Raw genomic sequence first — 26,406 nt, 5'->3', positions numbered from 1 at the left:
CGCTCTAGAGCCTGCTCAAGTCAATGAATCCGCTCTAGAGCCTGCTCCAGTTCATGAATCCGCTCCAGAGCCTGCTCCAGTCCATGAATCCGCTCCAGAGCCTGTTCCAGTCCATGAATCCCCTCCAGAGCCTGCTCAAGTCAATGAATCCACTCCAGATCCTGCTCAAGTCCATGAATCTACTCCAGACCCTGCTCAAGTTCTTAAGTCCACTGCAGAACCTCCAGGGGTGTTAGCTTCCACTTCATTTCCTCTCAAGGTAGTGGTGCCCATTTCTGAACTCACAGTCTGCCCTGTCACAGCCAAGAAAGCCTTTTCTGAGTTCTCTTCCTGTTATGCTTCAGCCATTGAGGCCATTCAAGGATATTCTGGATGTCATGTTGCAGCTATGGAGGCTGCTCACAAACTCAATGCCTGTTCTGTCAAGGCCAAGTGGTCTGTCCATGTCTCTGCTCCACCATGGTCTCCTAACCTGAGGTGGTCTTCTGCTCTAGCTTGGTTCCCTGCTCTGCTGGCTCTGCCTCTTCTCCATGGCTCAGGTCCACCATGGCTGCACTACTCAGATTTTCCACTGCCCCATGGTTCAGGTCCACCACTGCTCCACAGCCTAGTTCTGTAATAGCCTCACAGTCCAGGCCCACCACTGCTCCTCAGTCTAGATCCCTTGCCATTCCATATCATTTGCCTGGTCCTCCATCCCACCCCTGGACTATCTCCAGTCCTCCACCCTCCTGGATTATGGTGTTTTGGGTGGTTCTTTAAGGCCCCGATATACTTCAAATGAATTCGAAGAACGAACTGATATGATGTCATTTCGAACAAAATCAGAAAGTTTGATTTGGTGAGCTGTTTCGAACTGCCGAAACGAACTTAAAACAAACTTTGTTTTGGCAGTTCGAAACAGTTCACCAAAGTGAACTTTCCGGGGGAGTTCGGTTTGGATCCTAAACACCTTTGAGTTTCCATTGGTCCGTGTGTAGAATAGCTGAGCTGGCACAGATATATCCGCTCCTGTACGATCGCTCGCGGAGAGACTTGAAAGATTCAGAGAAAGCATTTATTTCCTAGAAAGAAATTGCAATGAAGCTTGTTGCTGACGACCCGGAGTTATGCAAAAAGCAATGTAAAGAAACATCCGAGACAAGAATGAAAGGAAAGAGTAAAGATATAAGGTAGCAAGTACCAAATACATGTTTCAAATGAATGTTACACCATATTGCTGCTGCTGTTGTTCTTTCAATAAGCAAATTTAAAGGGTATACAATAAATGAAAAACCAAACGAACATACAATAATAAACCTTTGTCTTTATCAAAATTAAATCATGACACCACATACAACATAAAAATGTGTAACAATTTATCCAGTTTAATAAAATAAATTTTATTAAATTAAAATAATGTAACAAACTGACTCCAATTTTTATTCCACATCCTGCTAAAGTTTCACAGACTTTGAGACATCCACACTTTCCATAAAGGACTGATTATGGTTCTTTTGTATTGCAAATATGATACTTGACTCTGAACTGCTGCTAATAATTATTCTTTTGTCTTTAATATTCTGAGCATTGGTGCCCGTCTCATACCTAGATTGCCTACACTTCATCATTTCATCGTTGCAATGTTTACATTAATCTACACCCCGCCTCCAGCAGCACGGGGGTGTTGGACAGTTCGGAAACAGTGTATACCATCGCTTAGCCTTTTCGAACTTCTTTTTGCCCCCAAACGAAGAACGAAAACAAATTTTGTTTGAAGTATGCCGGGGCCTTTAGGCATCAGGTGCCACCTTTTTTGAGGGGAAATATGAAATATGGTTTTGGGTTTTGTTTTTAGTTTAAGTTTCATGTCTTTTATACTGTAATTTAGTTTCGTTTCCTGGTTTGTCGTGTGATTCTCTTGATCCTCATGTTTTCCTGCCTTGTGTATGTGTCATGTTCTGTTTGGTTGTCTAGGACATGTGTCTTGTTTCCCATTGGCTGGTTTGTGTCATGTGACTTGCATTGTTCGGTATTTGTAGGGCGTATGTTGCCATTAGGCTTGTTCAAGATGAACTACACTAGCCTGCCACTGGCTGGCGAGAGTAGCCGCTTGCAGTCGTGGCGGAATTAAAAGCGGAGATGTCAAGTCGGACACTTTCTGCTCCAAATTGTGATGCCCACACAGTGTTTGCATACTTCATCACGTATGAAGTGAATTAAATATAATGTTTATCAAATACACAGACGTTTCAGAAATGTTTTTATGAACAGCAGACTTTGAACAACACTTTTTATATACTGCTTAATACAGGGCCATCTATGCAAAATAAAGTTCAACATAAACATATACTAGACATGACTCAATATAACATTGCGGTTACACTAAAAAAGCATTTACTGTTATAAGAACACAGATTTTTGAGCATTATTTGAATTGAATTGTTAGAATAAACACACAAAACACGTTGTGCTTGTCATCACAGAATCTGACCAATGAGAATAAAGTGTGTCGTCATCAAGGCTTTTGCAGCTGATTTTGAGCAACTGCAGCACCTGACCTAGGCGGCTGGTCTCGTTTTGCTCTTGCAGTACTTTGATGGCACAAGCTATAAAGTTCTCAGGTGTCTGTCACGTTTCAGCACAAAATAACACTTCACGACTTCGCCTGCCCATCCAGTCTTGATGGTTAATGGTAAACAAACTTGACTTGCTGTCCTAAGGGATGTTCGAACCCGAGGCTCAGCTTGAGCTCTAAGTTCAGGGGTGCCCAAACTCAGTCCTGGAGTGCTGATGTCCAACAGAGTTTAGCCCCAACTTGCCTCAACACACCTACCAGAAAGTTTCTAGTATGCCTAGTAAGAGCTTGATTAGCTGGTTCAGGTGTGTCTGATTGGGGTTGGATCTAAACTCTGCAGGACACCGGCCCTCCAGGGCCGAGTTTGGACGCCCCGACCTAGAGGAAGAATAACAGAAAAAGAGAAGGGGAGGTGGAGGGGTGCCAGAAGAAGTGATGTAGGGTCGGTTGTATCTGATCAAATGCACATTATCATTCTTTTGAATGGGTTAAACACATCATGTTTTGATAGGCTGAACAGCAGCTATGCTAATGTTGTCTCTATTTGCTTCTCTGTTTCTGCCATGGGATTTGCATCCCGAGGTAACTAGGAATTACACAAGCTTCAGTCTGGATCCAGCCCCTACAAAGACCTGAGATGACTGAACACCTGAAAAGAGATGATGCAAACCCCTCAGAGGACCTCAGATGATGCCAACCATGAAACAACATACAAAACTTGATTGCAACCTATAATCATTGCTGTTAATAGTGTTCACTGACAGTTTGATTACATGTCATTAACTAACTGCATGATATGGACATCAAGCTGACTGTCGACACTGATAAGCTACTCCTAAATATACTGTAGAAACGTTAATTTTCTGTAATGCTACTTTGCAACAATTTGTATTGTGAAAATTGCAATACAAATTAACTTGAATTTAATTGATTATAGGCATGACATTTTGTACTGTTTATTTTTCTCCAATGCTGTTTAGAATGAATGATGCCTCATTGGTTTTTGTTGTTGTTGTTGTTTATAAAAACTGAAAGTGCTTATGTGCTGCCTTATTCACTAATTGGTTTTTGCTGATGCTTCTGATTAGGTGCCACATGTATGTTGGTTTTGTTCTGTTTTAGTGTTTCCTTTGTTCCATTTTCCTGCTACTAGTTTGTTACCTTGGTTACTCACTGATTGATTACATTTACATTTACATTTAGTCATTTTGCAGATGCTTTTATCCAAAGCGACTTACAATTTGGGGATACATAAAGCAATTCTTCTTAAAGAGGCAAACAGACACAGGAAGTGCTTGTAATACCAAGTTTCAGTCATTGTTCTCATAACTCTTCGGAAGAGATGAGTTTTCAGCTGTCACTTGAAGATTGTCAGGGATTCAGCGTTCCGGATAGGGATGGGAAGATCATTCCAACAGCCAGGAATGGTGAACGAGAATGTTCTGGAAAGTGATTTTGAGCCTCTCTGTGATGGTACCACGAGGAGTCGCTCACTAGCGGATCTCAGACTTCTGGAGGGGATGTAGATTCGTAGTAGTGAGTGGAAGCAGGAGGTGCTGAGTCTGTGGCTGTTCTATATGCAAGCATCAATGTCTTGAACTTGATGCGAGCCTCAACCGTTAACCAGTGCAATGACATAAAGAGAGGCGTAACATGGGCTCTGTTGTGCTCGTTGAAGACCAGTCATGCCGCTGCATTCTGAATCATTTGTAGAGGTTTGATTGTGTTTGATGGAAGTCCAGCCTGTAGAGCACTGCAGTAGTCCAGACTAGAAATGACCAGGGCCTGGACAAGAAGTTGTGCAGCATGCTTCATTAGAAAGGGCCTGGGGTCTCATTTATAAACGTTGCGTACGCACAAAATGGGCATAGAAACATGCGTACGCAATTTTCCACGCACATATCGTGATTTATACAAAATAAACTTGCCGTAAATATGTATACACCATACGGACGTTCTAGACCATGCATACAAACTCTTTTTCCTGGAGTGAGAAAAGCAATTAAGTAAACAGCGATTTTAAATTCTGTTTTCATGTCGATATACACATTTACATTAAATACTCCACTCACAAGAATGGAAATAAACACCGAAATTACATAATTTTACAAAAAACATAAGTACATAAGTTTATTAACAATAGGCTAAATAATAAGTAATAAGCAAGATTTTAAAATCTATTAATAAGTAATAAGCAAGATTTTAAAATCTATACGATGTTTGATAGGGAGCCAGTGCAGTGTTGACAGAACCGGTCTAATATGGTCATACTTCCTGGTTCTAGTAAGAAGAACATTAGCTGCTGCTTCACAGGAGAGACTTGGTGTCGTTTTCTAAACAAAAGGAAGTCTTGGGGCAGAAAAGTTTAAAAAACAATTTATGACAAAATGCTTCAGAAATATGTAAGATTCTGCACTATTTGTATGATTAAATACAGATTTTTATCGGAAAATTTAAAACTCTCTTAAACTCTTAAAATTATTATTTCACATTGAAAAGCTACAGAAACTCTTTATGTAATTAAGCAAATATAATATTATTTGTTACGCAAGCTGTGAAACTGTCCTAAAAGTAAACATCTATATTTGAAACATATTCCGTGCACATAAGGCAACATATGCATTTGGCCTATTTCATGTCACAATTCAACCAAATAAGATCTCAACATTTCCAATAGAGTTTAATAACCTTCCTGTGTTCTGTTTACTTGTCCATCTTCAGTCGACTATTTCATATACTGACAGGGGACATCAATTAACCACAAATACAATATTCAGTATCCAGTTTTCTTTATCTCTCACAAATCACAAACACAGATAGAAAGCTGCTCATTTCTTTGATTGGGCCAGGATGGAGAAGGATGCTTCATATGAAGTGAGGGCAATCCGCAAACAGTGATGCAGACGCTCGTTTGTCAACGAGGCACGACTACTCGTTTATATGGCATTCTTGTGAGAGAAGCTGGATTCGCAGGTATACATTGATCTGAACAAACTGCCAGTCTTTTTGCATTTGGGAGTTTATCAGTATCAATGCAGTCAATCCAGAACTTCGTAAAGTTCTCATTCTCAAATGCGTGCTTCAGTTCAGGTGGTACTTGCATGTCAGTGATTTCCACTCGCAGAGAACCTTCGTCAAGCCAGGTGAGACATCCATGCGCTTCTGCAGAAACATAGGATGCATCTTTTTTGGAAAATGCAGCACTGCTGTAGGCATGTCAAAATCATTGAACCTTGTTGCAAACTTATCCCTCAGTTTATTCACAAATACAGACGTTATCGGAGTGACTGGCACTTGCAGAGTGTGGTGAAGCAGAGCAACTCAAATCAGAGGAGAAAAGAGTCAGATATAGTGCACATAATTGTGCCATTCACTGTTTATAAATCTGGCGCAATGTATTTTATGGTGCAAACATATTTTATTACATGAATGAATCACAGTATGAAGAACGACTGGAGACGCTTTTATTTAGCCTTATGAGCCTTCCGCATGCTATATTTTTTCTTTTCAAAAAGTGGTGTGAACAGAATTGACTTTGGCAAAAAATGGTGGAGACATGTCATATATATGAATAAATAAATATATGAAATCTATTTTGACATATTTTATTCCATATATTGTTATGGAGCAAAGAACGCTCCATTTAGGCTATAATTAGGTGCTAACTGTCACTTACGAAGTATGATCAGTTCTCTCTACACTATGACTCTCTTTTACATCATGTTTACACTGTTATTTTTTTGCTTACCACATAAACAGCTAACATAGCGTCACACCGAACAACAGTCAAACAAGAGGAAGTGGTCTAAATTCTCGAAGTTTACAGTAACACTTATTTTGTCTTTTCTGATTTCATTAAAAATGATCAGAAAGAAATTAAGCAGGTATTAACCGTTCCAAGCTTTTAAAGATGTTTTCTCTCTCTGATGAACAACCAAAACTGAGGTTGTTTTCCCTTCCTATTACATTCTTTAACTAATTTTCAGTTTTCATTGTTTAAAAGGTTTTGGCATTCCTACAAAGATTAAAATACTGAATTCTGTTTTCGCTGTGTGGGGGAGGGGCTTACTGGCACACTTAACTAGAAGCATTAAAAAAGGCTCTTCAGAGGTTCACCGACCCCTGGTCTAGTGTATGAATGACGTCATCCATCCTCAGTCTGATAGCTCCTCCCCTCCAGCATGGCATTAAAGCGTGCATGAGGTGTCCAACACTCCACACTTGTTTTATTTGTTTATTTATTTGGTTAATTAAGCATTATCCGGGCATCTAAAGTGCATGTTTCATGATGAATTTTTACCGTGTAAACATTATTTAGACTAAAAAAAATTACATAGGGCCAGATTAACTAAACAATGCGCAATGGGAGGGAAATTGTGCGGGTGATTTAATGACAATGCGCACATTAAAGAAAACATTTCCAAAATGACTGTCTGCTTTAAGACCTGCTTTTTGGGGGGGGTTACATAATGCCTCAAATACCAGTTAACTGATCAGCGCAAATCTTAGCGTTGCATGATTAATTTAAATAGTCTCCTCCCATAAATGCTAAATTTACAGATAAACTCCTACAAACACAGCCGAGTCGCTAACTGTGTCCACGTTTCCCTGCTGTCCGTAGCTGATCCTGACTGTAGTTTTTAAAGACAAATTGTAGTATCCCGATTCATATATGCACTTAACAGCCGGCTACTTTTGCTGAAACTCATAATGTAACAGTTTTACAGTTTATTGATCGTTGCTTGTTGTTGATATGCTACTAAGCTAAGGGTGTGTTTGAGAAACGGTCATAGTCATGCTGTATTGTAAATAAACACACAGCTATTGACCAATCAGCACAAAGGACTGCAACAATAATGTATATTAGTGAGATTAATCTTCTTTATTTCCAAATGTTTTTTATTGAAATCAGTATAAATTAACAGCATAAGATGATATGATGTCCTACTTAAGGTGTTTTTTTTTTTTTTTTTTTTTTTTTTTTTTTTTTTGCATTGTAGTAAATGCATTACTGATCTGATAATATTTATTTAAAACATCTATCTATCTATCTGAATGTATATATGTATGTATGCACACACACAGATCTCTAGTTGAGTGTGTATGGTCCTCCCTCGTCCCTCCCCTCGGGTGTCTCTGCCCACTCCTCCGCCATGCACTGACCCAGACTCCGCTGCGCTTCATCATCACCGCCATCATCCTCATCGTCATCGCGAACAATAGCGCGAGCTGCAGGCCTGATCGCACGCGCGGATATAGCGATGATCAGCGGCGTCTGAAGCGCACGGAAGACACGCGGCATCGCTTCAGACTCGAGCAATCGGCGAAGATGGCGAACGACTCTCCGGCGAAGAGCCTGGTGGACATCGACCTCGCCTCTCTGCGGGTGAGCGGCTCTCTCCGGGCGGCTCCGCGGGGCTCGGGGCTCGCCGCGGCGGGCTGGGTGCGGACGCGCTCCGCTCGTGCTCGCGGTCTCGCGTCTCTTATTAACCTGTGCATGCTCTTTGTGTGATTGCAGGACCCTGCTGGTATTTTTGAGCTGGTGGAAGTGGTCGGCAATGGCACCTACGGACAAGTGTACAAGGTCGGTGTCGATTGAGTCTTACTACATTCACAGTGAGCTGTACTGCATCTGAGACCACGCTGTTACAGCTTTACAGCACAATAGTCATTTCTGTTGAAGTCGAGCGAGCGGTTTATCAGAGATTGAGCCGATGGGTGTGATCTGCTGCGCATGCGCAGAGACACTCAATGCGACAAAAAAACCACACTGATTATAAACCGGCTCTGAAGCGGTGTTTCACACGGATATAAACGACTTCAGCACGGAGGAAATGCTGCTGTTTCAGTCTGTGCGACCGGCAGACGCTCAGCCTTCACTCGTTTCCAAAGATTGAGAGCTTGTGTTTTACACAGCACTGAATAAAAAGCCAGATAGCTGTTCTGGATAATAACAGGCTGTCAGACGGGTGCCGGCCTGCTCTGAACACAGCAGTGCACTGATGATGAAGAGCCTCCTCACTGCTTACATTCTTACAGTCTGAGCTCATGCTCCTGTTTCTGGATCGTTCCCTTAGTTCCTCAAACCTCAGTGCTGCCGCTGACCAGCGCTAGATCAGCCAGAGATGGGCCTTTGGTCATCAGTAGCCGTGTCTCCACTGTCTCTGGACGGGGCCTCCGCGGGCCCCTGGGGGCTGGAGGAGTGGTCATGAGTTTATCTGAGATAGAGACGGTGCCAACACTGATTATTTCACACCATTTCATAACGAGCTATCAACTAGCATCAACATTTAAGACATCTAAAACTATTTTAATGGCAGAACTCACTTTCAGACGCCAGCAAGTGTCTGAATTAACTTACGATCGCGACCCGCTGCATGCTGCAGGAATGTGTTATACGTGTGGACTGTTCCTGTGGCTCAGTGGTAGAGCACTGCGTTAGCAGCGCAGAAGGCTGTGGGTTCGATTCCCAGGGAACACACATCCTGATAAAAACATGTATCGCCTGAACGCACTGTAAGTCACTTTGGATACAAGCGTCTGCTAGATGCATGAATGTAAATGTAATGTAATAAATGGACTAAAAGCCTTGATGGAGTTGTTTTGTGTGGAGCAGCTGCAGTAGCCTATATGTGTTCTCTCTTTACGTGAAATAATGATAACTGTGTTTGATTCAGCTTCTTGACACAACTTAATGAATGACTATTTTTATCGTAAATCATCGGTATATAAAAATATTGATGCTGAAGCCTCAAGTCTTTATGTAAGGCCAAACATCCATTTCTTGTTTTCTGATCTGGGCTTCGTTAGTTTCCCGTCGCTGGTGAAATGATGGCCTTGAGTGACGGTTTCTCCAGAGAGGTGTTTTACCGTAGAGCTGGTCCTCATGTGCCAAAACCACAAGACTTTGATTTTGTTTGTATTTTTTTTTATTGAAGCAAAAAAGATTTCCGTCTCTTCACTGAAAGTCCATGCAATCAAAATTTTCAAGCTTAAAATGCATATGAATTGCTATGATCAACATATTTAATTCATGCATTTATTGGCATGTAAACACTGATCATCACACACACACACACACACACACACACACACTTCAGTTAACAAGACTGATCGTATTGTAGTAAATGAGAAATGCTTGCAGTGTAGACGTCTGTAGAGTCAGAAGCAGTGAAGGCGGGTTACAGGCTTCCTGTCGCTGATGAAGCTGTTTTGCTTATATCTGTACACCTTTCACTTTTTACGACTAAAACAAAAGATGGGTCCATTGTTATTCTTAATTAAAAAGCATATCGTTCTGATACTCAGTATATCGGTATCGGCTCAGGCGTCAGTCAGAGGAGACCGATCCAAATCTGATATTCTGCTTATACTATTGTGTTATTATCAAGCCACAGAAACATTATAAAGCACCATATAGTTTTTGTGCACCATGTTTCAAGTGTTCTGAAGCGGTTCAGTGTGAGGTACAGATCATTAAATTCATTAAGTTCATATAAACTCTGCTCTCTATATTTTATATATAAATATATTTAGGCTACTTGTTTTCATGAATGTATTTTACAACAATACAAAGAGCAATGTGTAACATTTCACCAGATTTAGTCCTGCACTTATTCACTTTATTTGTTTCCAGATAAATAATGTTATTTCACTAGATGTGTAGGTTTGATAGCATTATTGTGCACTTGTGGCTTTTTTTTTAAATAATTAAAAATAAAGTAAAACTTGAAAAGATGAAATAGATGTAGCCGTCAGCAGAGCACTGTGAAGATGTGAGAAGGTGAACTCTCCGGGTCCTGCTGCAGATCTCCGTGCGCCTGACCATGGCTCTTGTGCTCAAAGCTGCACTCCAGCGCGCCGATCACACGCAGCAGCCGTCTCGGATGTTGTTTCTTCAGGTTTGGGATGTCAGAATGATGACCCTGTGTATTCCAGCAGGGACACGCTTGTGTTTGGACAGATGAGGAGTTGTGAGGGTGAACTCAGATCAGTGTTTATGTCTCTTCTGGCTTCTGTGGAGCATCTGTCCTCACACTCAACACACTGCTGTTCTTCCTCCGTGTGTGTCTGTTGTTTTCTTTGTGTCGGCCAATGAGGCATGAGCTTCAGGTCACATGTCCAGAGCCGCTGGAGCTTTAGGTGGCGCTGAAACACGGAAGACTGATTCCCGTCCAGCAGGGATGTGTTTGACTCCACACACACTCACATTCACGCTCCCTTCACCTCCAGTCTGTGTTCTGTGTGCTGCTCCTCTCTTTATCTGAGACGCACCTCTCTGTGTTACTGAAGCGCTTCATTAATCATCATATGATGCTGCGGTGGGTTTGTGGCCTCTCATATGCACATATCACTTATGAACCGATATAAGCTCGTTCATGGATGATCATGTGATTCACAGCCCCAGAGAGCTGGTGGTCATGTGACCTGAGCGTGAGGCTGTGATTGGCTGAGAGTGTGTAACCAGGCAGACTCACACATGCGGTAGATCTAGCACAGGAACGGTCGGAGCTGACTCTCTGTGTCTCAGACGCTCTGATCTTCAGTGATGCTCGGTCCTCTCACACTCCCACAGACACTGTCCCGTCCCGATGAAGAGCTGTGCACAGTAATAATGTTCGTCTCACACCTGTAGGGAGTCAGAGAGCACTCTAGTGGTCTCTTCAAGTGAGTTTTTAAGGAATCACAGTTGGTTAAACTTCTATATTAGGGATGGAACGATTACCGGTTTAACGATAAATCATGATAAAATTCCCCACGGTTAGTATTACCGCTTCATTTTTTTTATTAGCATTAAAACCATATTCTATTACGGTGATTTGAACAGCTGAGGATAAATCAATGCTATCCAGAGTTTGAGTAACCGTCTCATGTGCACACAGCAGCAGAGTCGTGTTGTTTTGAGTGAAAACATGGCAATACAGTGATACAATACCATGATAATACTGATAATCAGGATAATTCTGGTCACTATAATCGTGATAAGAAATGTTCATATCATTACTTCTTTATTCTATAGCAGTGAATGGGAGAGTAGATTAAATATATATTTTGCGTTCCCTCAAATAGCAAAAGAAAAATTCGGACAGTGTTTTCTTGCCTTACAAAAGAGGATAAATGAGAGTGAGATTGATAAGCGACATTGTGAAGAGATGCAGCTTCCAGAAGCTTCCTCTCGTTCATGAACGCTCTCAGGCTCTGGATCGGGCGAATAGACGTCATGGTTCAAATTTGCATCTGAACAGATGCGGTAACTGTCATGAACACGCTTCACCAATCACAATGCACTGGACCAGCTAACCAATCACATCTTGTGTTTCGGGAGGAGGGGCTTCATCAAAACAGGAAGTAAACAGAGTGTTCGAGACTGACTGGGAAGAGAGGTGCTGCACTAATGTAAAATATGTGAAAACAATCAAGCATGAAAACCTACTCTAGTACACATCAAAAACCAAACCAATAGTTTATAAAAGCGCATAATAGGAGCCCTTTAGATTAGGCTTTCATTGAGCAGCACATACACAGCGCTCATCAAATAACAGCTCAGCCGTGACGTGTGAGAACCTGTGAGGATCATTCTATCAGTACATGATGGCGTCTCATGTTTGGGTGAATGAAGAGCACTGTGTTGAAGGCATTTTGGGCTGTGAAGGGTTGCTTATAGCGTTCATTAATGGTGCTGTGGAGGAACAGATCTGAACTGCTTCCACCTTTACATGCAGACTTTTTACAGATGAAATGGTTTTGCTGCTCATCTGATCTTTAAATATCTAAATAATTGAACTAGGGATACAAGTGAGTAATGTTTTATTAATCAATTAATTGTATAAATGTACATTTAATTTTTTGAAAAAGTTATTCCACATTTTGCCAAATATTGTCCTCCAAAACCACATGGACTGAAGTCTGTAAGAAAACATAGTTACTGTATCTATAATCTTTGCATTATAAAACTTCTTTTCTGACTTCTGAGACTGTTTCTGAAAGTAAGGGTTAGAGGAACACATTCTCCTCATTACCATCATCTTTTACAGGTACTGCTCTCATCACAATATAGCTACCTGTGCCATATAACTTTAAACCTACATTTAACGTCTAACAGCAAATATTTGAGCAAAGTATGTTTTAGTTGGAATCTTTGCGCTCTGTCTCTCTGTCTGTTCATGCACACGCTTTCTTCAGTGAAGTGTAGCGGAGACTCACTCTCTCTCCAGACCAGCCATGTGACGAGAATATACCTGTGTTACGTCCAGTGACGTAATCAATTTTGTGTGTTATCTGTATTGTGGTATGGTTCTTTTGGTTGTTTTCCTGTCTCTCTATGTGTCTCCTGCTTCTCTGGCTTGCCCTTTCCAGCTGCATCTACTTACCGACTGAAGGAGAAGCAGTATAAAAGCTGAGCAGAAACTCCAGAAGATGAGAACTTCTCTCCAGAGCATGCCTTTTGTCCAGTCCTGCCCAACTCAGTTTTTTGAAGCCTTTTGGGGTTCTGTATAGTTGTCATCTTCATTAATCTGAAGAATTGTTGACTAACTCTCTGTTGTTTGATTGTTACCCTTTTGGGAAGCTGTAGGGAGGTGGGTGCCTTTTCTTTTGTCCTATACATGTTTTTCTCCTGGTTTGAGGATTAGATAGAGAGTGAGTGGATAATTTTGTTGTTGATTTTATTTTATTTTGACAGCTTTAGAAAGAATCTAACCTCCAGAATAGAAACACTTCTGTTTGTTATTTTGGCATTGTTCCCCCTCCTGAAGTTTTTGCTTCCCTCTTAATATTACATTCCTTTGTTTGAGAATTATGTATACTCCCAGCATTCTCTGAGCTGTTAATAAAACCTTTTAACAGGGATCTTGTTGTTGTTGCTATGCTGTGGCAGTCATGTCTCTAACAGCACAGATATCTGTCAGATCTCCAGTAAAAATCAATCCTTCTGCCATGTTCTGGATTAATTGTAAAGGTTTGATAGAACTGGCTGAAGACCTGCCAAGAGAGCGTTGCAATAGTCCAGCCTGGACAGAACAAGAGCTTGAACAAGGAGTTGTGCAGCATGTTCTGAAAGAAAGTTCCTGATCTTCTTGATGTTGAATAAAGCAAATCTGTAGGACCGGACAGTTTTAGCAATGTGGTCTGAGAAAGTTAGCTGATCATCAATCATAACTCCAAGGTTTCTGGCTGTTTTTGAAGGAGTTATGGTTGATGTGCCTAACTGGAAATTGTGAAATTGTGATGAAACGATGGGTTTGCTGGAACCACAAGCAGTTCTGTCTTGGCAAGGTTAAGTTGAAGGTGATGGTCCTTCATCCAGCAAGAAATGTCTGTTAGACAGCTGAGATGCGAGCAGCTATCGTTGGATCATCAGGATGGAATGAGAGGTAGAGTTGAGTGTCATCAGCATAGCAATGGTATGAAAAGCCATGTTTCTGAATGACAGAACCTAATTATGCCATGTAGAAAGAGAAGAGAAGTGGTCCAAGAACTGAGCCCTGAGGCACCCCAGTAGTTAGATGTTGCGACTTGGACACCTCACCTCTCCAAGATACCCTAAAGGACCTATCTGAGAGATAAGACTCAAACCACTGGAGTGTGGTTCCTGAGATGCCCTTTGTCAGTAGGGTTGACAGGAGGATCTGGTGGTTAACCGTGTCAAAAGCAGCAGATAGATCAAGCAAGATGTGTATTGAGGATTTGGTTTATGTTGTTGGCTTTGTTTGGTGTTCGTGTTGTGTGAGGAAGGCAGTCTCAGTTGAATGTCCACTTCTGAAGCCAGACTGGTTACTGTTGAGGAGGTTGTTCTGTGTGAGAAAGGCAGAGACTTGGTTGAATACAGCTCGTTCAAGTGTTTCTGCAATGTAAGGAAGAAGGGAAACTGGTCTGTAGTTCACTAAAAGAGATGGGTTGAGGGTGGGTTGCTTAAGTAGTGGAGTTATACGAGTCTGTCTAAATGATGAGGGGAAAACACCAGTGTGGAGGGATATGTTAATGATGTGAGTGAGTGCAGGTACAATTGCAGGAGAAATGGCTTCAAGGAGATGAGATGGAATAGGATCAAGCGGACAAGTAGTAGGATGATTAGAAAGGATGAGTTTGGAGACTTCTGCTTCAGAGAGTGAAGAGAAGGATGTGAATGAGTGTATGTTTGCTGGTAAGATGTGTTTGACAGATTGTGGTGTGGAAAATTGTGGTATTGCGGTATATCAACAATTCATATTGTAACAAAAATAAACACCGGTTTTAGGTATGAACCGGTGTACCGCCCAGCACTACAATATAAGATGTATGACCACTGGTCATCTGAAATAGGAATAGAAAGGTCTTGTTCCCAAATTTCTTTAAAATGCTTTGAACGATCAAAACAAACACCATAATTTTGATAATAATTGCTGCACGTTAAAGTGCTGTAGGTTTTTATTGAGTATAAATATACAGCCAGTGATATGTCACAGTTAAAATCCCCACCTAGAACTGATATATGAGAATGGAGGTTTGACAAAAAAAAAAAAAAAAAAAGAGATGAAATTCAAAAAGAATTAAAGTATAATAAAAAAAGAGTTTTTGACCAGCAGTAAGGCTGAATTTATGTTGAAATGAGTCGATGCTAGTTTAGCAGCTAACACACACCCCGGCATCATCAGGACACGTCATATTCATGTACAGAGAACTTTATTCAATACAGATCCTTTCAAAGCTGCAAACAGTAATAAAGAGGGAAAGTGAAACTCATCAGTTTCTGCTGTATATTAGTTCAGATCTGATGTAGTTTAACATCATTGCTCATTATTTACAGCAGAAACATGGGTAAGAGAACAGCTGAAATTGTGAAAGCCAAATAGACATAAAGGTTTGTGTAAAACCTGCAGAAAAGGACAAGAAAAATGATGATGGGCTGTTGAGTTGTTGATAAATAACGCACAGTCCTGTGAATTTGTGATTGTTCTTTCATTAGCAGCAGTGAGTTGTTTTGTGCTGCTGCTGCTGTTTGTTATATTTCTCGTTCTTTCCTCCGTCTCATGGCCTCAGACATGAGATATTCTTAACGTTATCTCTGCTGGTTGAAGCTGTTCATTTCGTTTGAGCAGATACTGATCAGAACACACCGAAGTGGTCGGCTGTTTGTGAGTTTCTCCGTGTCTGAAGCACACAAGGTCAGAGTCGAGGCTCTGTCCTCGAGATGCTCCCTCCGCCATCAGGATCAGAACTCTCATCTGTTCACATTCAGTGTTATTGACCCTGCTGTCATCCATGCTAACGCTCATGTAGCTGCACACAAATGCATTAGCGTGCGTATCGTGTGCTTCTTTATAACTGATTTGCTCTGTGTTTCTGATCAGGGTCGACATGTCAAAACTGGGCAGCTGGCGGCCATCAAAGTCATGGACGTGACTGAAGTAAGTGCACACAGCTCACAGAGCCACACTTTTCACATCAGTGTGTTCAACAAAACCAATGAATCAAACAGTATTAAGAAATGGTCAAGAAAGGTAGTATATGAATCCATAAACAACATGAAGTACTGCACATCTGTACTCAGGCAAACTCCTGCTGTGTGTGTGTGTGTGTGTGTGTGTGTGTGCTCAGGATGAAGAAGAGGAGATTAAGCTGGAGATTAACATGCTGAAGAAATACTCTCATCACAGAAACATCGCCACGTATTACGGCGCCTTCATCAAGAAGAGTCCTCCAGGACACGACGACCAGCTGTGGGTCAGTCTCGCACACTCACTCACACTAACACACGCACACACATTCACACACACACTCACGAACTGAACACTCATGCGTGCGCACACACTGAAAATAAAAATAGCACACACAAAAATATGCATGCACACACACACTCAGACCTGCACCATGCACACATATTCACACACTCACTCACACTAACACACGCACACACACTCACTCACACACACACTCATGCATGCACACACACACAGACACACACTCATGCACGCACTCACACACACACACTCGCGCACGCGCACACTCCTTAGGAACCTCCTCCTCCTACTAGCCCGTCATAAGGAGCTTATTTTGTTGTATTATGTTGTTTTGTTCAGGCTAGTACGTTTTAACGGCATTCGACGACGCTGCGCTGAACTCACTGTTCTGGATCAGGGTAAATTACCTTCGCCCCGGACTGAACTGGAGGGAGGCGATCATCCGGTGTCTGGAGAGCATCCGGCCAGGATCCAGAGCACAGCCCACCATCACCTTGCTGCATGGAGCCAAAGGCCGAGCCCGATCCCACCACGACTTACGTGCCATCGCCTATAGGAGTGACGGAGCTGAGGATCGCCTCGGAGCCCGAGCTTCAAGTGACGTCAGACCAGGTGCGAGAGCTGGCTACAGCGCTCACACAAGGGAGAAGGCCGTGGACAGTGAGAGCGTGGAGAGGAGCTCCCCCCACTGCACCATGGCTGAGGGTGAGCTTATTGTGTATCTGGGACTGCTGGACTTTGAAGGTGACCTTATAGACTGGGAAGAAGATATATATGCGGACATTCCCATTCTACTCCTACCTTCCTCGGACTTACCAGTCTGCAGTGAACTGTCTGCCAGCCCTGTCGTTCCCCTGTCTGACGCCCTCCCGGTGCTGGAAGTCTCAATTTGGTGTGTGTGGGCAGCCCTGAGAGCCTGGAGGCTCTGAAATGCTAACCCACCCTCCCACCAGTCTCCATCGTGGTTGGAGAATCCCTTGCCTCTGCCTCCAGCCTCTTGAGTCCCAGACTCCGCCTCAGCCCGTTGACGCAGCGGCTCCACAGTGGCTCCTAGCTCCCTCCTCTCCGCTGGGCTCCTTCGTCCCTCCAGCGCTGCCTTGGTCTGTCGTCAACCATCCATTGTCTTGGGACTCCACTCCTCCAGCTCTGTCAGGCTCCTCCTTCCCTTCGGCTCCTCCTCGGTCCTCTGTCACTCTGGCTAACCCTTCTGGATCCCTGCCTCCGCCTTGGTCGCCAGTAGCCCCTCACTGCAGAACACAAGGTCCAGGGGGCGTGGTTGGATCATATCTAAGGGGTGGAGATTGTTAGGTTTAAGGGTGTAGATGGGTAGGTTTAGTGATCAGGAGGTGGAGACAGGAAGGTTTAGGTATATGTAAGGTGGGAGGAGTTGAATCTGGATCCAACCACGCCCCCTGGATCTTGTGTTCTGCGGTGAAGTCCATCTGCTCCGCCTTGGCCCTCCGGATCCTCCCCGTCGCCCTGGCTCATCGGCTCTCTGTTTCTGCCTCAGGCTCCTCCACCTGGAGTCGTCAGCCCTTCCTCCACCATGGCTCCTCCCTCCGTTGGCTCCACTGTGGCCTTCATGGCTGTGCCCTGGGTCCTGCCTGGCTCCGCCTGCTCCAAGTCCCTCCTGTCTCCTCCCTGGACTCTGTTGCCCATCCGCCTCCTGGGTGTCTGTCCTCCACCTGAGCCTCCTCCTAAGTTCCCACCTGTCCCTCCCTTTGTTTTTCTGTTGTGCTTCGGGGACTGTCATGCTCCTGGACTGCCTGTGTGTTTGTTTTGTTTTTCTTTTGTTCTTAGGGGGATGGGGGGTGTCTCTTGTTGATTGTGTTCATCTGATTCAGGTGTTTCTTGTCAATCACCCTCATTTCGTCTGTATTCCTGTATTTAAAGTGTGGTTTGCTCTATGTTCCCTTGTCCAGTGTTAAACGTCAATGCTATGTGCTGCGTGTGTGTTCCTGCCTGCCCAGTGTTCCCCCTTATTTTATAATTAAAGACTGTTATTCATAAATCTCCTGCGTCTTTGCATCCTTCGCTCCTGCACAGTGGACACCCTGACATCAGGAACATAATCTAGTGTGCTCACACTTACAACCTAACCCTAACCTAAATGGAAAGTGCACTAAAAACACCAAACCCTAAAAACAAAACAACAATCATGAGGCACTGAACAATTGATCAGATAGCATGTAGTAGGTGATGTAAAAACATAGTTTATGCTAACAAAAATTGTAATTAAAACCAAAAATATCATATCAAGCTGACTTTTTTTGTATCTACAGCCATTGCCTGGATGTAAAGCTCTTCATTGCCGTACTGTAGGGAAGATAAAATGTGTCAAAAAAGGTGCTTTACTGCAGTCTGTAGAAAAAAAGAAATAACCTGGAGGAGTGCTGACGGTTTGTTAATGACCAATCATAAAGAAGTCTGTTTCAGTCAGTCCGGTGAAACGCAGAATCTTAATGTGTTCTCAGTGGATTCAGAAGATCACGTGTTTATATGGTCTGGAGAACGAGACTATGATATTTCCTGAGACGACCTGCCCCACACAGACTGACTCCCCTGTGCATGTGATGTTCAGAGAGAGTCGCTTTGTGCTTTATTACTGTCAGCATCAAGATGAGAGCTGTATTTGACACTGTGTGCTGAGAACTGACCGTCTTCAGTTCCATGTTCTGTGTCTGTATACATCTATGTGTGTGTGTCTGTATACAGCTATATATGTGTGTGTGTGTGTGTGTGTGTGTGTGTATGTGTATGTGTCTGTATACATCTATATATGTGTGTGTGTGTGTATGTGTCTGTGTACATCATTGTGTGTGTATACATCTATGAGTGTGTGTGTGTATACATCTATACGTGTGTGTGTGTGTACATCTGTATATGTGTGCGTGTGTCCAGTAAAGCAGTGCATCTCTCTTGCAGCTGGTGATGGAGTTTTGTGGAGCCGGGTCGATCACAGATCTTGTGAAGAACACTAAAGGGAATACCCTGAAGGAAGACTGGATCGCATACATCTCCAGAGAAATCCTCAGGGTATGAGGCCAGGCTCACACACACTGATGCTGCAGCGGAGCTGTGCTGTCTCTCACACACTGTGTGCTCTCTCTCGGCAGGGTCTGGCTCACCTGCACGCTCATCACGTCATCCACAGAGACATCAAGGGCCAGAACGTGCTTCTGACGGAGAACGCCGAGGTCAAGCTAGGTGAGGCGTTCACACAGGTCTCGGTGCTTTGAGCAGTCACTGCTGGAGGTCCTGCTGTCAGACAAGAGCACAATATTCTCCCTTCTACAGAATCATCAGGATAACTGTTACTACTGCTGGGATTTGTTTTCTGTTTTCAGTCCACGTCTAAATCCAGCTGAGAAGTGTTTGGCCACAGTGTAGAGTAATAATGAGCCCGGTGTGAAAGGTTTTAAACTTCTCTCTTGCATCAGTGCCAGCCTCCTCTCGTGTGTATTCAGCGTGAACACGGACACACTCGTGCCTGTTGTGGGAATAAACGTCAATGTCTGCTTCTGATGGAGAGATGGAGTATCCTGCAGCCGAGGTCATCACTATATATAGAGAATAAGAAGAAGTCCAGATCACACATGTGCACTCAGTTCTGTGTGCTTCACTTCCTGTTGAACTGATCCAATAAGAGTATAAATGAATCCTTTCATTCCCTTTTGTTTGTTTTATTTTATGGTTTAGTTGGAAAGTGTTTAATGAAATGAGCCCACAGCACCACCTAGTGTCCAGCCAGCGCTAATACTGAAAATCATGATGTCATGTCTAATGTTCAGTCATTTTTGAGGGCAGCACACAGAGTGCAGACTGGGTGCACATTTCCCGCTCTGGTCTGAGGCAGATCGATCTCTTCTTCTGTGGTGATGGAGCAGCAGTGTTTCAGGAGCTCTCTCTCGTTCCTCTGCAGTGGACTTCGGCGTGAGCGCTCAGCTGGATCGAACCGTGGGCCGCAGGAACACCTTCATCGGGACGCCGTACTGGATGGCTCCCGAGGTCATCGCCTGCGACGAGAACCCGGACGCCACGTACGACTACCGGGTAAGAGCTGCAGCCTCCGCTCGTGTGTGTGCTGGGCTCAGAGCCGGGACTGACGGGTGTGCTGTGCTGTGTTTCAGAGCGACCTGTGGTCCTGCGGGATCACTGCCATAGAGATGGCCGAGGGCGCTCCCCGTGAGTACTGTCTCCTCACACACAATCTGTGCCACCATTACTCCATTGTACAGCAAGTCAACACATTTAAAGATGAAAATTTAAAACACAAAGAAAGCAGTGCTTGCTCTTATTATGAAAGAGAACCGTTAAAGGGGTCATGACATGGATTTTTTCATTATTTGAATATGTTCCTTGCAACGTTAATAGTTTATTGCACAAAATAACAAATAAATATGATTTTCAACCCTCATTCTGACCCTCTCTCTAAAACACCGTTTTAAGGGGTGTGTCCTTTTAAGGCTTGTTATGATTGGCTAACGTCACTGCATAGGAAACAGTATCAACGCCCCTCACTATTGCATGAGTGCTTTTACAACATGATCAAAATAAAATGTGGCGTTTCATTACTCTGTCTCTCTCGTGTTGAAGCTGGAGTATACTGGATATCATTATACGCTTGTGTTTGAGGAGCATGTGTGTTGGTGTTTTGCAGCGTTGTGCGATATGCATCCCATGCGAGCGCTCTTTCTCATACCCAGAAATCCTCCGCCCAGACTCAAGTCCAAGAAATGGTCAGTAGCTTCATCTGCTGCGGTGCAGTTACTGTGGAGGGTGAGAGGTCAGGGCTGAGGACTCGCTGTGCTGTGCTTCACAGGTCGAAGAAGTTCTTCAGCTTCATCGAGGGCTGTCTGGTGAAGAACTACACGCAGCGGCCGCCCACCGATCAGCTGCTGAAGCACCCCTTCATCAGAGACCAGCCCAACGAGAGACAGGTGCGCATCCAGCTCAAGGACCACCTGGACCGCTGCCGCAAGAAACGAGGAGAGAGAGGTATGACCACACCACAGCTCACCTCACCTCACCTCACCTCACGCGTGTGCTGATGAGTGACTGACCGCCTGTGCTCCGCCGCAGACGAGACCGAGTACGAGTACAGCGGCAGCGAGGAAGAGGAGGAGGAGGCTCAGGAGCAGGAGGGAGAGCCCAGGTATCACACACACACATACACACACACACTTCATCAAATCACAAGTGTTGGTCTTCACTGTAGGGCTGCCGAAATTAATGCCTTAATAACACAAATTCTTTTTAACAGCACTAATCTTATTAACACAGCGTGCATTTTCTGTTTGACCCTTGGCCTCGCCTGTAGTTGCAAATGGTGTGCACAGTGTCACCAACTTAGTGCCTTTGTCACTAGATTCAGACACCTTTAGCAACTTATTTTCTGGAAGAGCGCCTAGCGACAAATCTAGCGGTTTCTTGGACAAACCTTATTTAGTTTCTGATGCTTGAGGTCTATCTTCCTCTCTCTCTCTAATAAATAGATTAAAAATGAGTGATTAAGTTGTGATTAATCACAAGTTAACTCACTGAATGTTGATTGTCTTCAAGTCCCCAAAAGAGCAAACTGAAGGCGACAGCGGAAAGAAAGCCACACAGTACCCAGGTGACAGCAGCGGAGGAAAGTGTGTCCAGAGAGATGAAAAACACTTGCTCTAGTATTCCACTCTGTGTATAGAGAACCATTATGAACAGCTAGTTAATGATTAAATGAGTTAAATGAGCATCAGAGAAGTGTGTGTGTGTGATATGTGAGAAAGCCCCAGAGAAAGAGCAACGGGCCTCGACTCATTCACATGCGGCTCATAGAGTCTGAAGACACCGACGGGGTGGCCAGACATCACTAGAAAAAACAGCAAACAAAAACAAGTGCAAAATAAACATAAACGAGTGTAGATGCTGTATTTTGGAAATAAGTCCAAAATATCATGACCTGCAGCTGCCCAGTTTATTAACTCTAGGATCATTAATAATAACCCCTTCGAGGTGTAATCTTTGATGACCAGCGGATCTTCAAAGACTGCTCGATCTTGCAGGTTTGCATTGCACAACATCAGAAAGATCAGGTCCTTTCTAATGGAGCATGCTGCACAACTTCTTGTCCAGGCCCTGGTCATTTCTAGGCTGGAGTACTGCAGTGCTCTACAGGCTGGACTTCCATCAAACACAATCAAACCTCTACAAATGATTCAGAATGCAGCGGCACGACTGGTCTTCAACGAGCCCAACAGAGCCCATGTTACACCTCTCTTTATGTCCTTGCACTGGCTACTGACTGCAGCTCGCATCGAGTCACTGATGCTTGCATATAGAACAGCCTCAGGCTCATCAGTGTGACAGGGTCAGACAGCTCCTCCTGTCATAGATTGACTAATAGTTGTGTATGTTTGACAGCCTACATCCTTCACAGATGGACGCTGATGTGATTTAGGTAAAAAACGCTTATACTAGGGGGCCGTTGAATGCTTGAATCTGATTGGCTGACGAACATTCTAAGGTGTGCAATTATTTTCAGGGGAACGCACATCTCTCCCGCTGTCTCTCCCTCACAGACGCACACACAGTTTGCACACACGTTAGCATACGCACTAATGTTGTTAGTGCTACTCTGATGATTTTATCAGTAACGTAGTTTAACAACTTAAAAAACTGCATGACTTCTCACAAGAGAGGAAACAACAACAGCGCTGTTCGTGAATAAAATGAACTTAAAGTTTCACTATGACTAGAGACATTGCAGAGAGAGAGAGATTACCTCTAAGTTATTAGCTGCATTAGTCTGCCATCAACAGCTCAAGCCTCATTACTAGGAGCTGTTGGATGAGACGCGGAAGAAACTAATCCTACTCACGATAGCATTTTAAGTACAAAAACCAGGCAAATGCCTTGAAATGTATCATCTGATCGATGTCTTGAATGGAGTGGCAACCGTAGTATAAGCAGAATAATTGACTTCGGACCATTGAATTATTAGAAAATAATGCACATCCTTGGTAAATGAATCCAGGCGGTGCTGTAGAATCAGTAGGCGGGGCTAAACTGGCAGTGCTGTAGAATCGTGGGTGGGGCTAAACAGGCAGTGATGTAGAATCGGTGGGCAGGGCTAAACAGGCGGTGCTGTAGACTTGTAGGTGGGGCTAAACAGGCGGTGCTGTAGAATTGTAGGTGGGGCTAAACAGGCAGTGCTGTAGAATCGTAGGCGGGGCTAAACAGGCAGTGCTGTAGAATCGTAGGCGGGGCTAAACAGGCAGTGATGTAGAATCGGTGGGCGGGGCTAAACAGGCGGTGCTGTAGACTTGTAGGTGGGGCTAAACAGGCGGTGCTGTAGAATTGTAGGTGGGGCTAAACAGGCGGTGCTGTAGAATTGTAGGTGGGGCTAAACAGGCAGTGATGTAGAATCGGTGGGCAGGGCTAAACAGGCGGTGCTGTAGAATCGTAGGCGGGGCTAAACAGGCAGTGATGTAGAATCGGTGGGCGGGGCTAAAACAGGCGGTGCTGTAGAATTGTAGGCGGGGCTAAACAGGCAGTGATGTAGAATCGGTGGGCGGGGCTAAAAACAGGCGGTGCTGTAGAATCGTAGGCGGGGCTAAACAGGCAGTGATGTAGAATCGGTGGGCGGGGCTAAACAGGCAGTGATGTAGAATCGTAGGCGGGGCTAAACAGGCAGTGATGTAGAATCGGTGGGCGGGGCTAAACAGGCGGTGCTGTAGAATCGGTGGGCGGGGCTAAACAGGCAGTGTTGTAGAAGCAGGCGTTGAGCTTATCCACACTGTTAAAGGGTGACCAAATGTGCCATTTTCCCAGGACACCTCCTGGCCAGGATTCTATATTGCCTAAAATATCCAGGTTTTGGCTTTGTTTGCACTGCGCAGACCAATTGTTGTATAAAGTACAGTGAGAGCTCTAGAGAGCAGAGGCTTCTTGTGCTTCTGAATCACTCTCACGGTACTGTGATGTCATACACCGGTCGGTCTGCTCAGCGCTGCTTCAAGTTCATCACTAATATGTACACGTATGTGCATCGCTTTGACCGTTCTCTGTAGATCCCACCTTCTCACGCACCACGATTGGTCGATTACGTACAGTGTCTGCATGTTATTGGTCAAACGATCATTACCTTCATTAAGAATGAAAACAGGAAACCAAAGCCAAAACCAGGATATTTTAGGCAATATAGAAATCCTGGCCAGGACGTGTTCTGGGAGAATGGCACGTGTAGTTTTAGACTAACGAGAATGTTAGAGGATGTTGTAGTAAAATGATCATATATGTCAAAAGATCAAGGGAATTTTGGTTTATCAGTTCTTGACCCCTTGAACGGTGAACAGTATGTAACTGTGTGTGTGTGTGTGTGTGTGTGTGTGGCAGCTCTATCGTGAACGTGCCGGGCGAGTCGACTCTGCGGCGGGACTTCATCCGTCTGCAGCAGGAGAATAAGGAGCGCTCGGAGGCCCTGAGACGCCAGCAGCTCCTCCAGGAGCAGCAGCTCCGCGAGCAGGAGGAGTACAAGCGGCAGCTGCTGGCCGAGCGACAGAAGCGCATCGAGCAGCAGAAGGAGCAGAGGAGGCGTCTGGAGGAGGTCAGTGAGAAACCACACTCATCCTGTGATTCCACCGCACTGAGCCAAACTGAAAACCACATCAGATAGTTTAACTCAGATCTTGAAAATAAATGTGAGCTAAAACTGGGAACTCGATGCGAACCAACGAGAGGATTCCACAACAGAGATGTTATCAGTCACTCAGATTGTGCATTTAATAATGTTAAGAAGTTTAGATTATAGAATGATCCATTTGGTTCAGTGCAGTGTGCTTCCAGAGAGGCCCCGCCCACAGACACTTCTGATTGGCTGTGATATCTGATTGATTCTGTGGCGTGGCGTCTGGCTTGTCGCAGGAATCGTGTCGTGTGTAGTTAGGACACAGTGTTAGGCTGTGCAATCCAGAAATCATCTTGAACAAGCTCAGGTCACATGATCATAAACATGTGTCACAACATGGTAGTGTTTAACAGTCTGAGCGTACCGATCCGACCTGCAGCCGTCAGTCACTTCTGTCTGAGGTCAGTAGCAGTGACTGTGTGGTGCTCTTGTGTCCTGCAGCAACAGAGACGAGAGCGAGAGATGAGGAGGCAGCAGGAGCGAGAGCAGAGGAGGAGAGAGCAGGAGGAGAAGAGACGCCTGGAGGAGCTGGAGAGGAGGCGCAAGGAGGAGGAGGAGCGCCGAAGGGCCGAGGAGGAGAAGAGGAGGGCTGACCGCGAGCAGGTGAAGCAGTGACCTCACTGAAACGAAAGCTGCACATGACTGGGATCTTACACTAGAGGCAGAAATTAACAGCAGATTCCAAATCCATCCTCTGTTTACTCTTAGATGTAATAATGAACACCTCCAGAAAAACCCTGAGTTGCTTAAAAACAATCAAAATGCATGTCAGGCACTTTTTTTTTTTTTTTTCCTCTTTAAATGTGATTTTCACTTTGTGGATTTTAATGGACTTTTGAGCAGTCTTTAAGAAAACAAATGAGATGAGTAAGTGTTTAGGACCAGTGTAATCAGTCACAGACTAGTGTTCAGCCAAACACTGGCTCTAGTTTTTACTTAAAGGGATCGTTCACACTAAAATGAGCATGTGGTACTCACCTCTTTCGTTCATCTTCAGAACACAAATTAAAATAATTTGATGAATCCAGGAGATTTCTGACTTTCTGTAGACAGCAGTGCAACAAGTTTCATAAACCAGTGCTTTCGTTAAGAGAGCTCTCGGATTTCATCAAAAATAACTTAATTTTTGAAGATGAATGAAGGTCTTATGGGTTTGGAACGACTTCAGGGTGAATAATTAATGACAGATAATTAACTTAAGAGCTGTACAATGTGTGTTTTGTGGGAATATCTAAATGTTTTGTGTTCAGTAAATGTATTCGGAGCTCACCTGTGTGTGTGTGTGTGTGTGTGTGTGTGTGTGTGTGTGTGTGACAGGAGTACATCCGGCGGCAGCTGGAGGAGGAGCAGAGGCACCTGGAGATCCTGCAGCAGCAGCTGCTTCACGAGCAGGCCATGCTCCTGGTGAGAGACGCCTGCTGCTTCATCTCACTGTCCTCACAGCAGTCAGACCGGTCTTC

The 26,406-nt window shown here is 44.0% G+C and overlaps 1 protein-coding gene across 2 annotated transcripts in view; it reads left to right on the top strand.

The window, feature by feature from the left end:
• Positions 1 to 7,654: 7,654 nt before the first annotated feature.
• Positions 7,655 to 26,406, top strand: part of LOC109099317 (mitogen-activated protein kinase kinase kinase kinase 4-like) — a 43,641-nt gene continuing 24,889 nt past the window's right edge. The window contains exons 1-14 of one of the 2 annotated variants that reach the window (XM_042730545.1): positions 7,655 to 7,943; positions 8,076 to 8,141; positions 15,886 to 15,942; positions 16,133 to 16,258; positions 19,201 to 19,311; positions 19,392 to 19,482; positions 20,198 to 20,328; positions 20,406 to 20,460; positions 20,936 to 21,014; positions 21,098 to 21,273; positions 21,358 to 21,430; positions 24,655 to 24,865; positions 25,388 to 25,549; positions 26,264 to 26,350. In XM_042730545.1, coding sequence (XP_042586479.1) covers positions 7,887 to 7,943; positions 8,076 to 8,141; positions 15,886 to 15,942; positions 16,133 to 16,258; positions 19,201 to 19,311; positions 19,392 to 19,482; positions 20,198 to 20,328; positions 20,406 to 20,460; positions 20,936 to 21,014; positions 21,098 to 21,273; positions 21,358 to 21,430; positions 24,655 to 24,865; positions 25,388 to 25,549; positions 26,264 to 26,350 — 1,482 coding nt within the window. In that variant the 5' untranslated portion in view covers positions 7,655 to 7,886. The remainder of the gene's footprint in view (positions 7,944 to 8,075; positions 8,142 to 15,885; positions 15,943 to 16,132; positions 16,259 to 19,200; positions 19,312 to 19,391; positions 19,483 to 20,197; positions 20,329 to 20,405; positions 20,461 to 20,935; positions 21,015 to 21,097; positions 21,274 to 21,357; positions 21,431 to 24,654; positions 24,866 to 25,387; positions 25,550 to 26,263; positions 26,351 to 26,406) is intronic. The other variant, XM_042730546.1, reaches the window with a different exon arrangement.

Source organism: Cyprinus carpio, chromosome B9 (assembly GCF_018340385.1).
Source record: "Cyprinus carpio isolate SPL01 chromosome B9, ASM1834038v1, whole genome shotgun sequence".
Lineage (NCBI taxonomy): Eukaryota > Metazoa > Chordata > Actinopteri > Cypriniformes > Cyprinidae > Cyprinus > Cyprinus carpio.
This window is presented reverse-complemented; position numbering and strand designations above follow the sequence as displayed.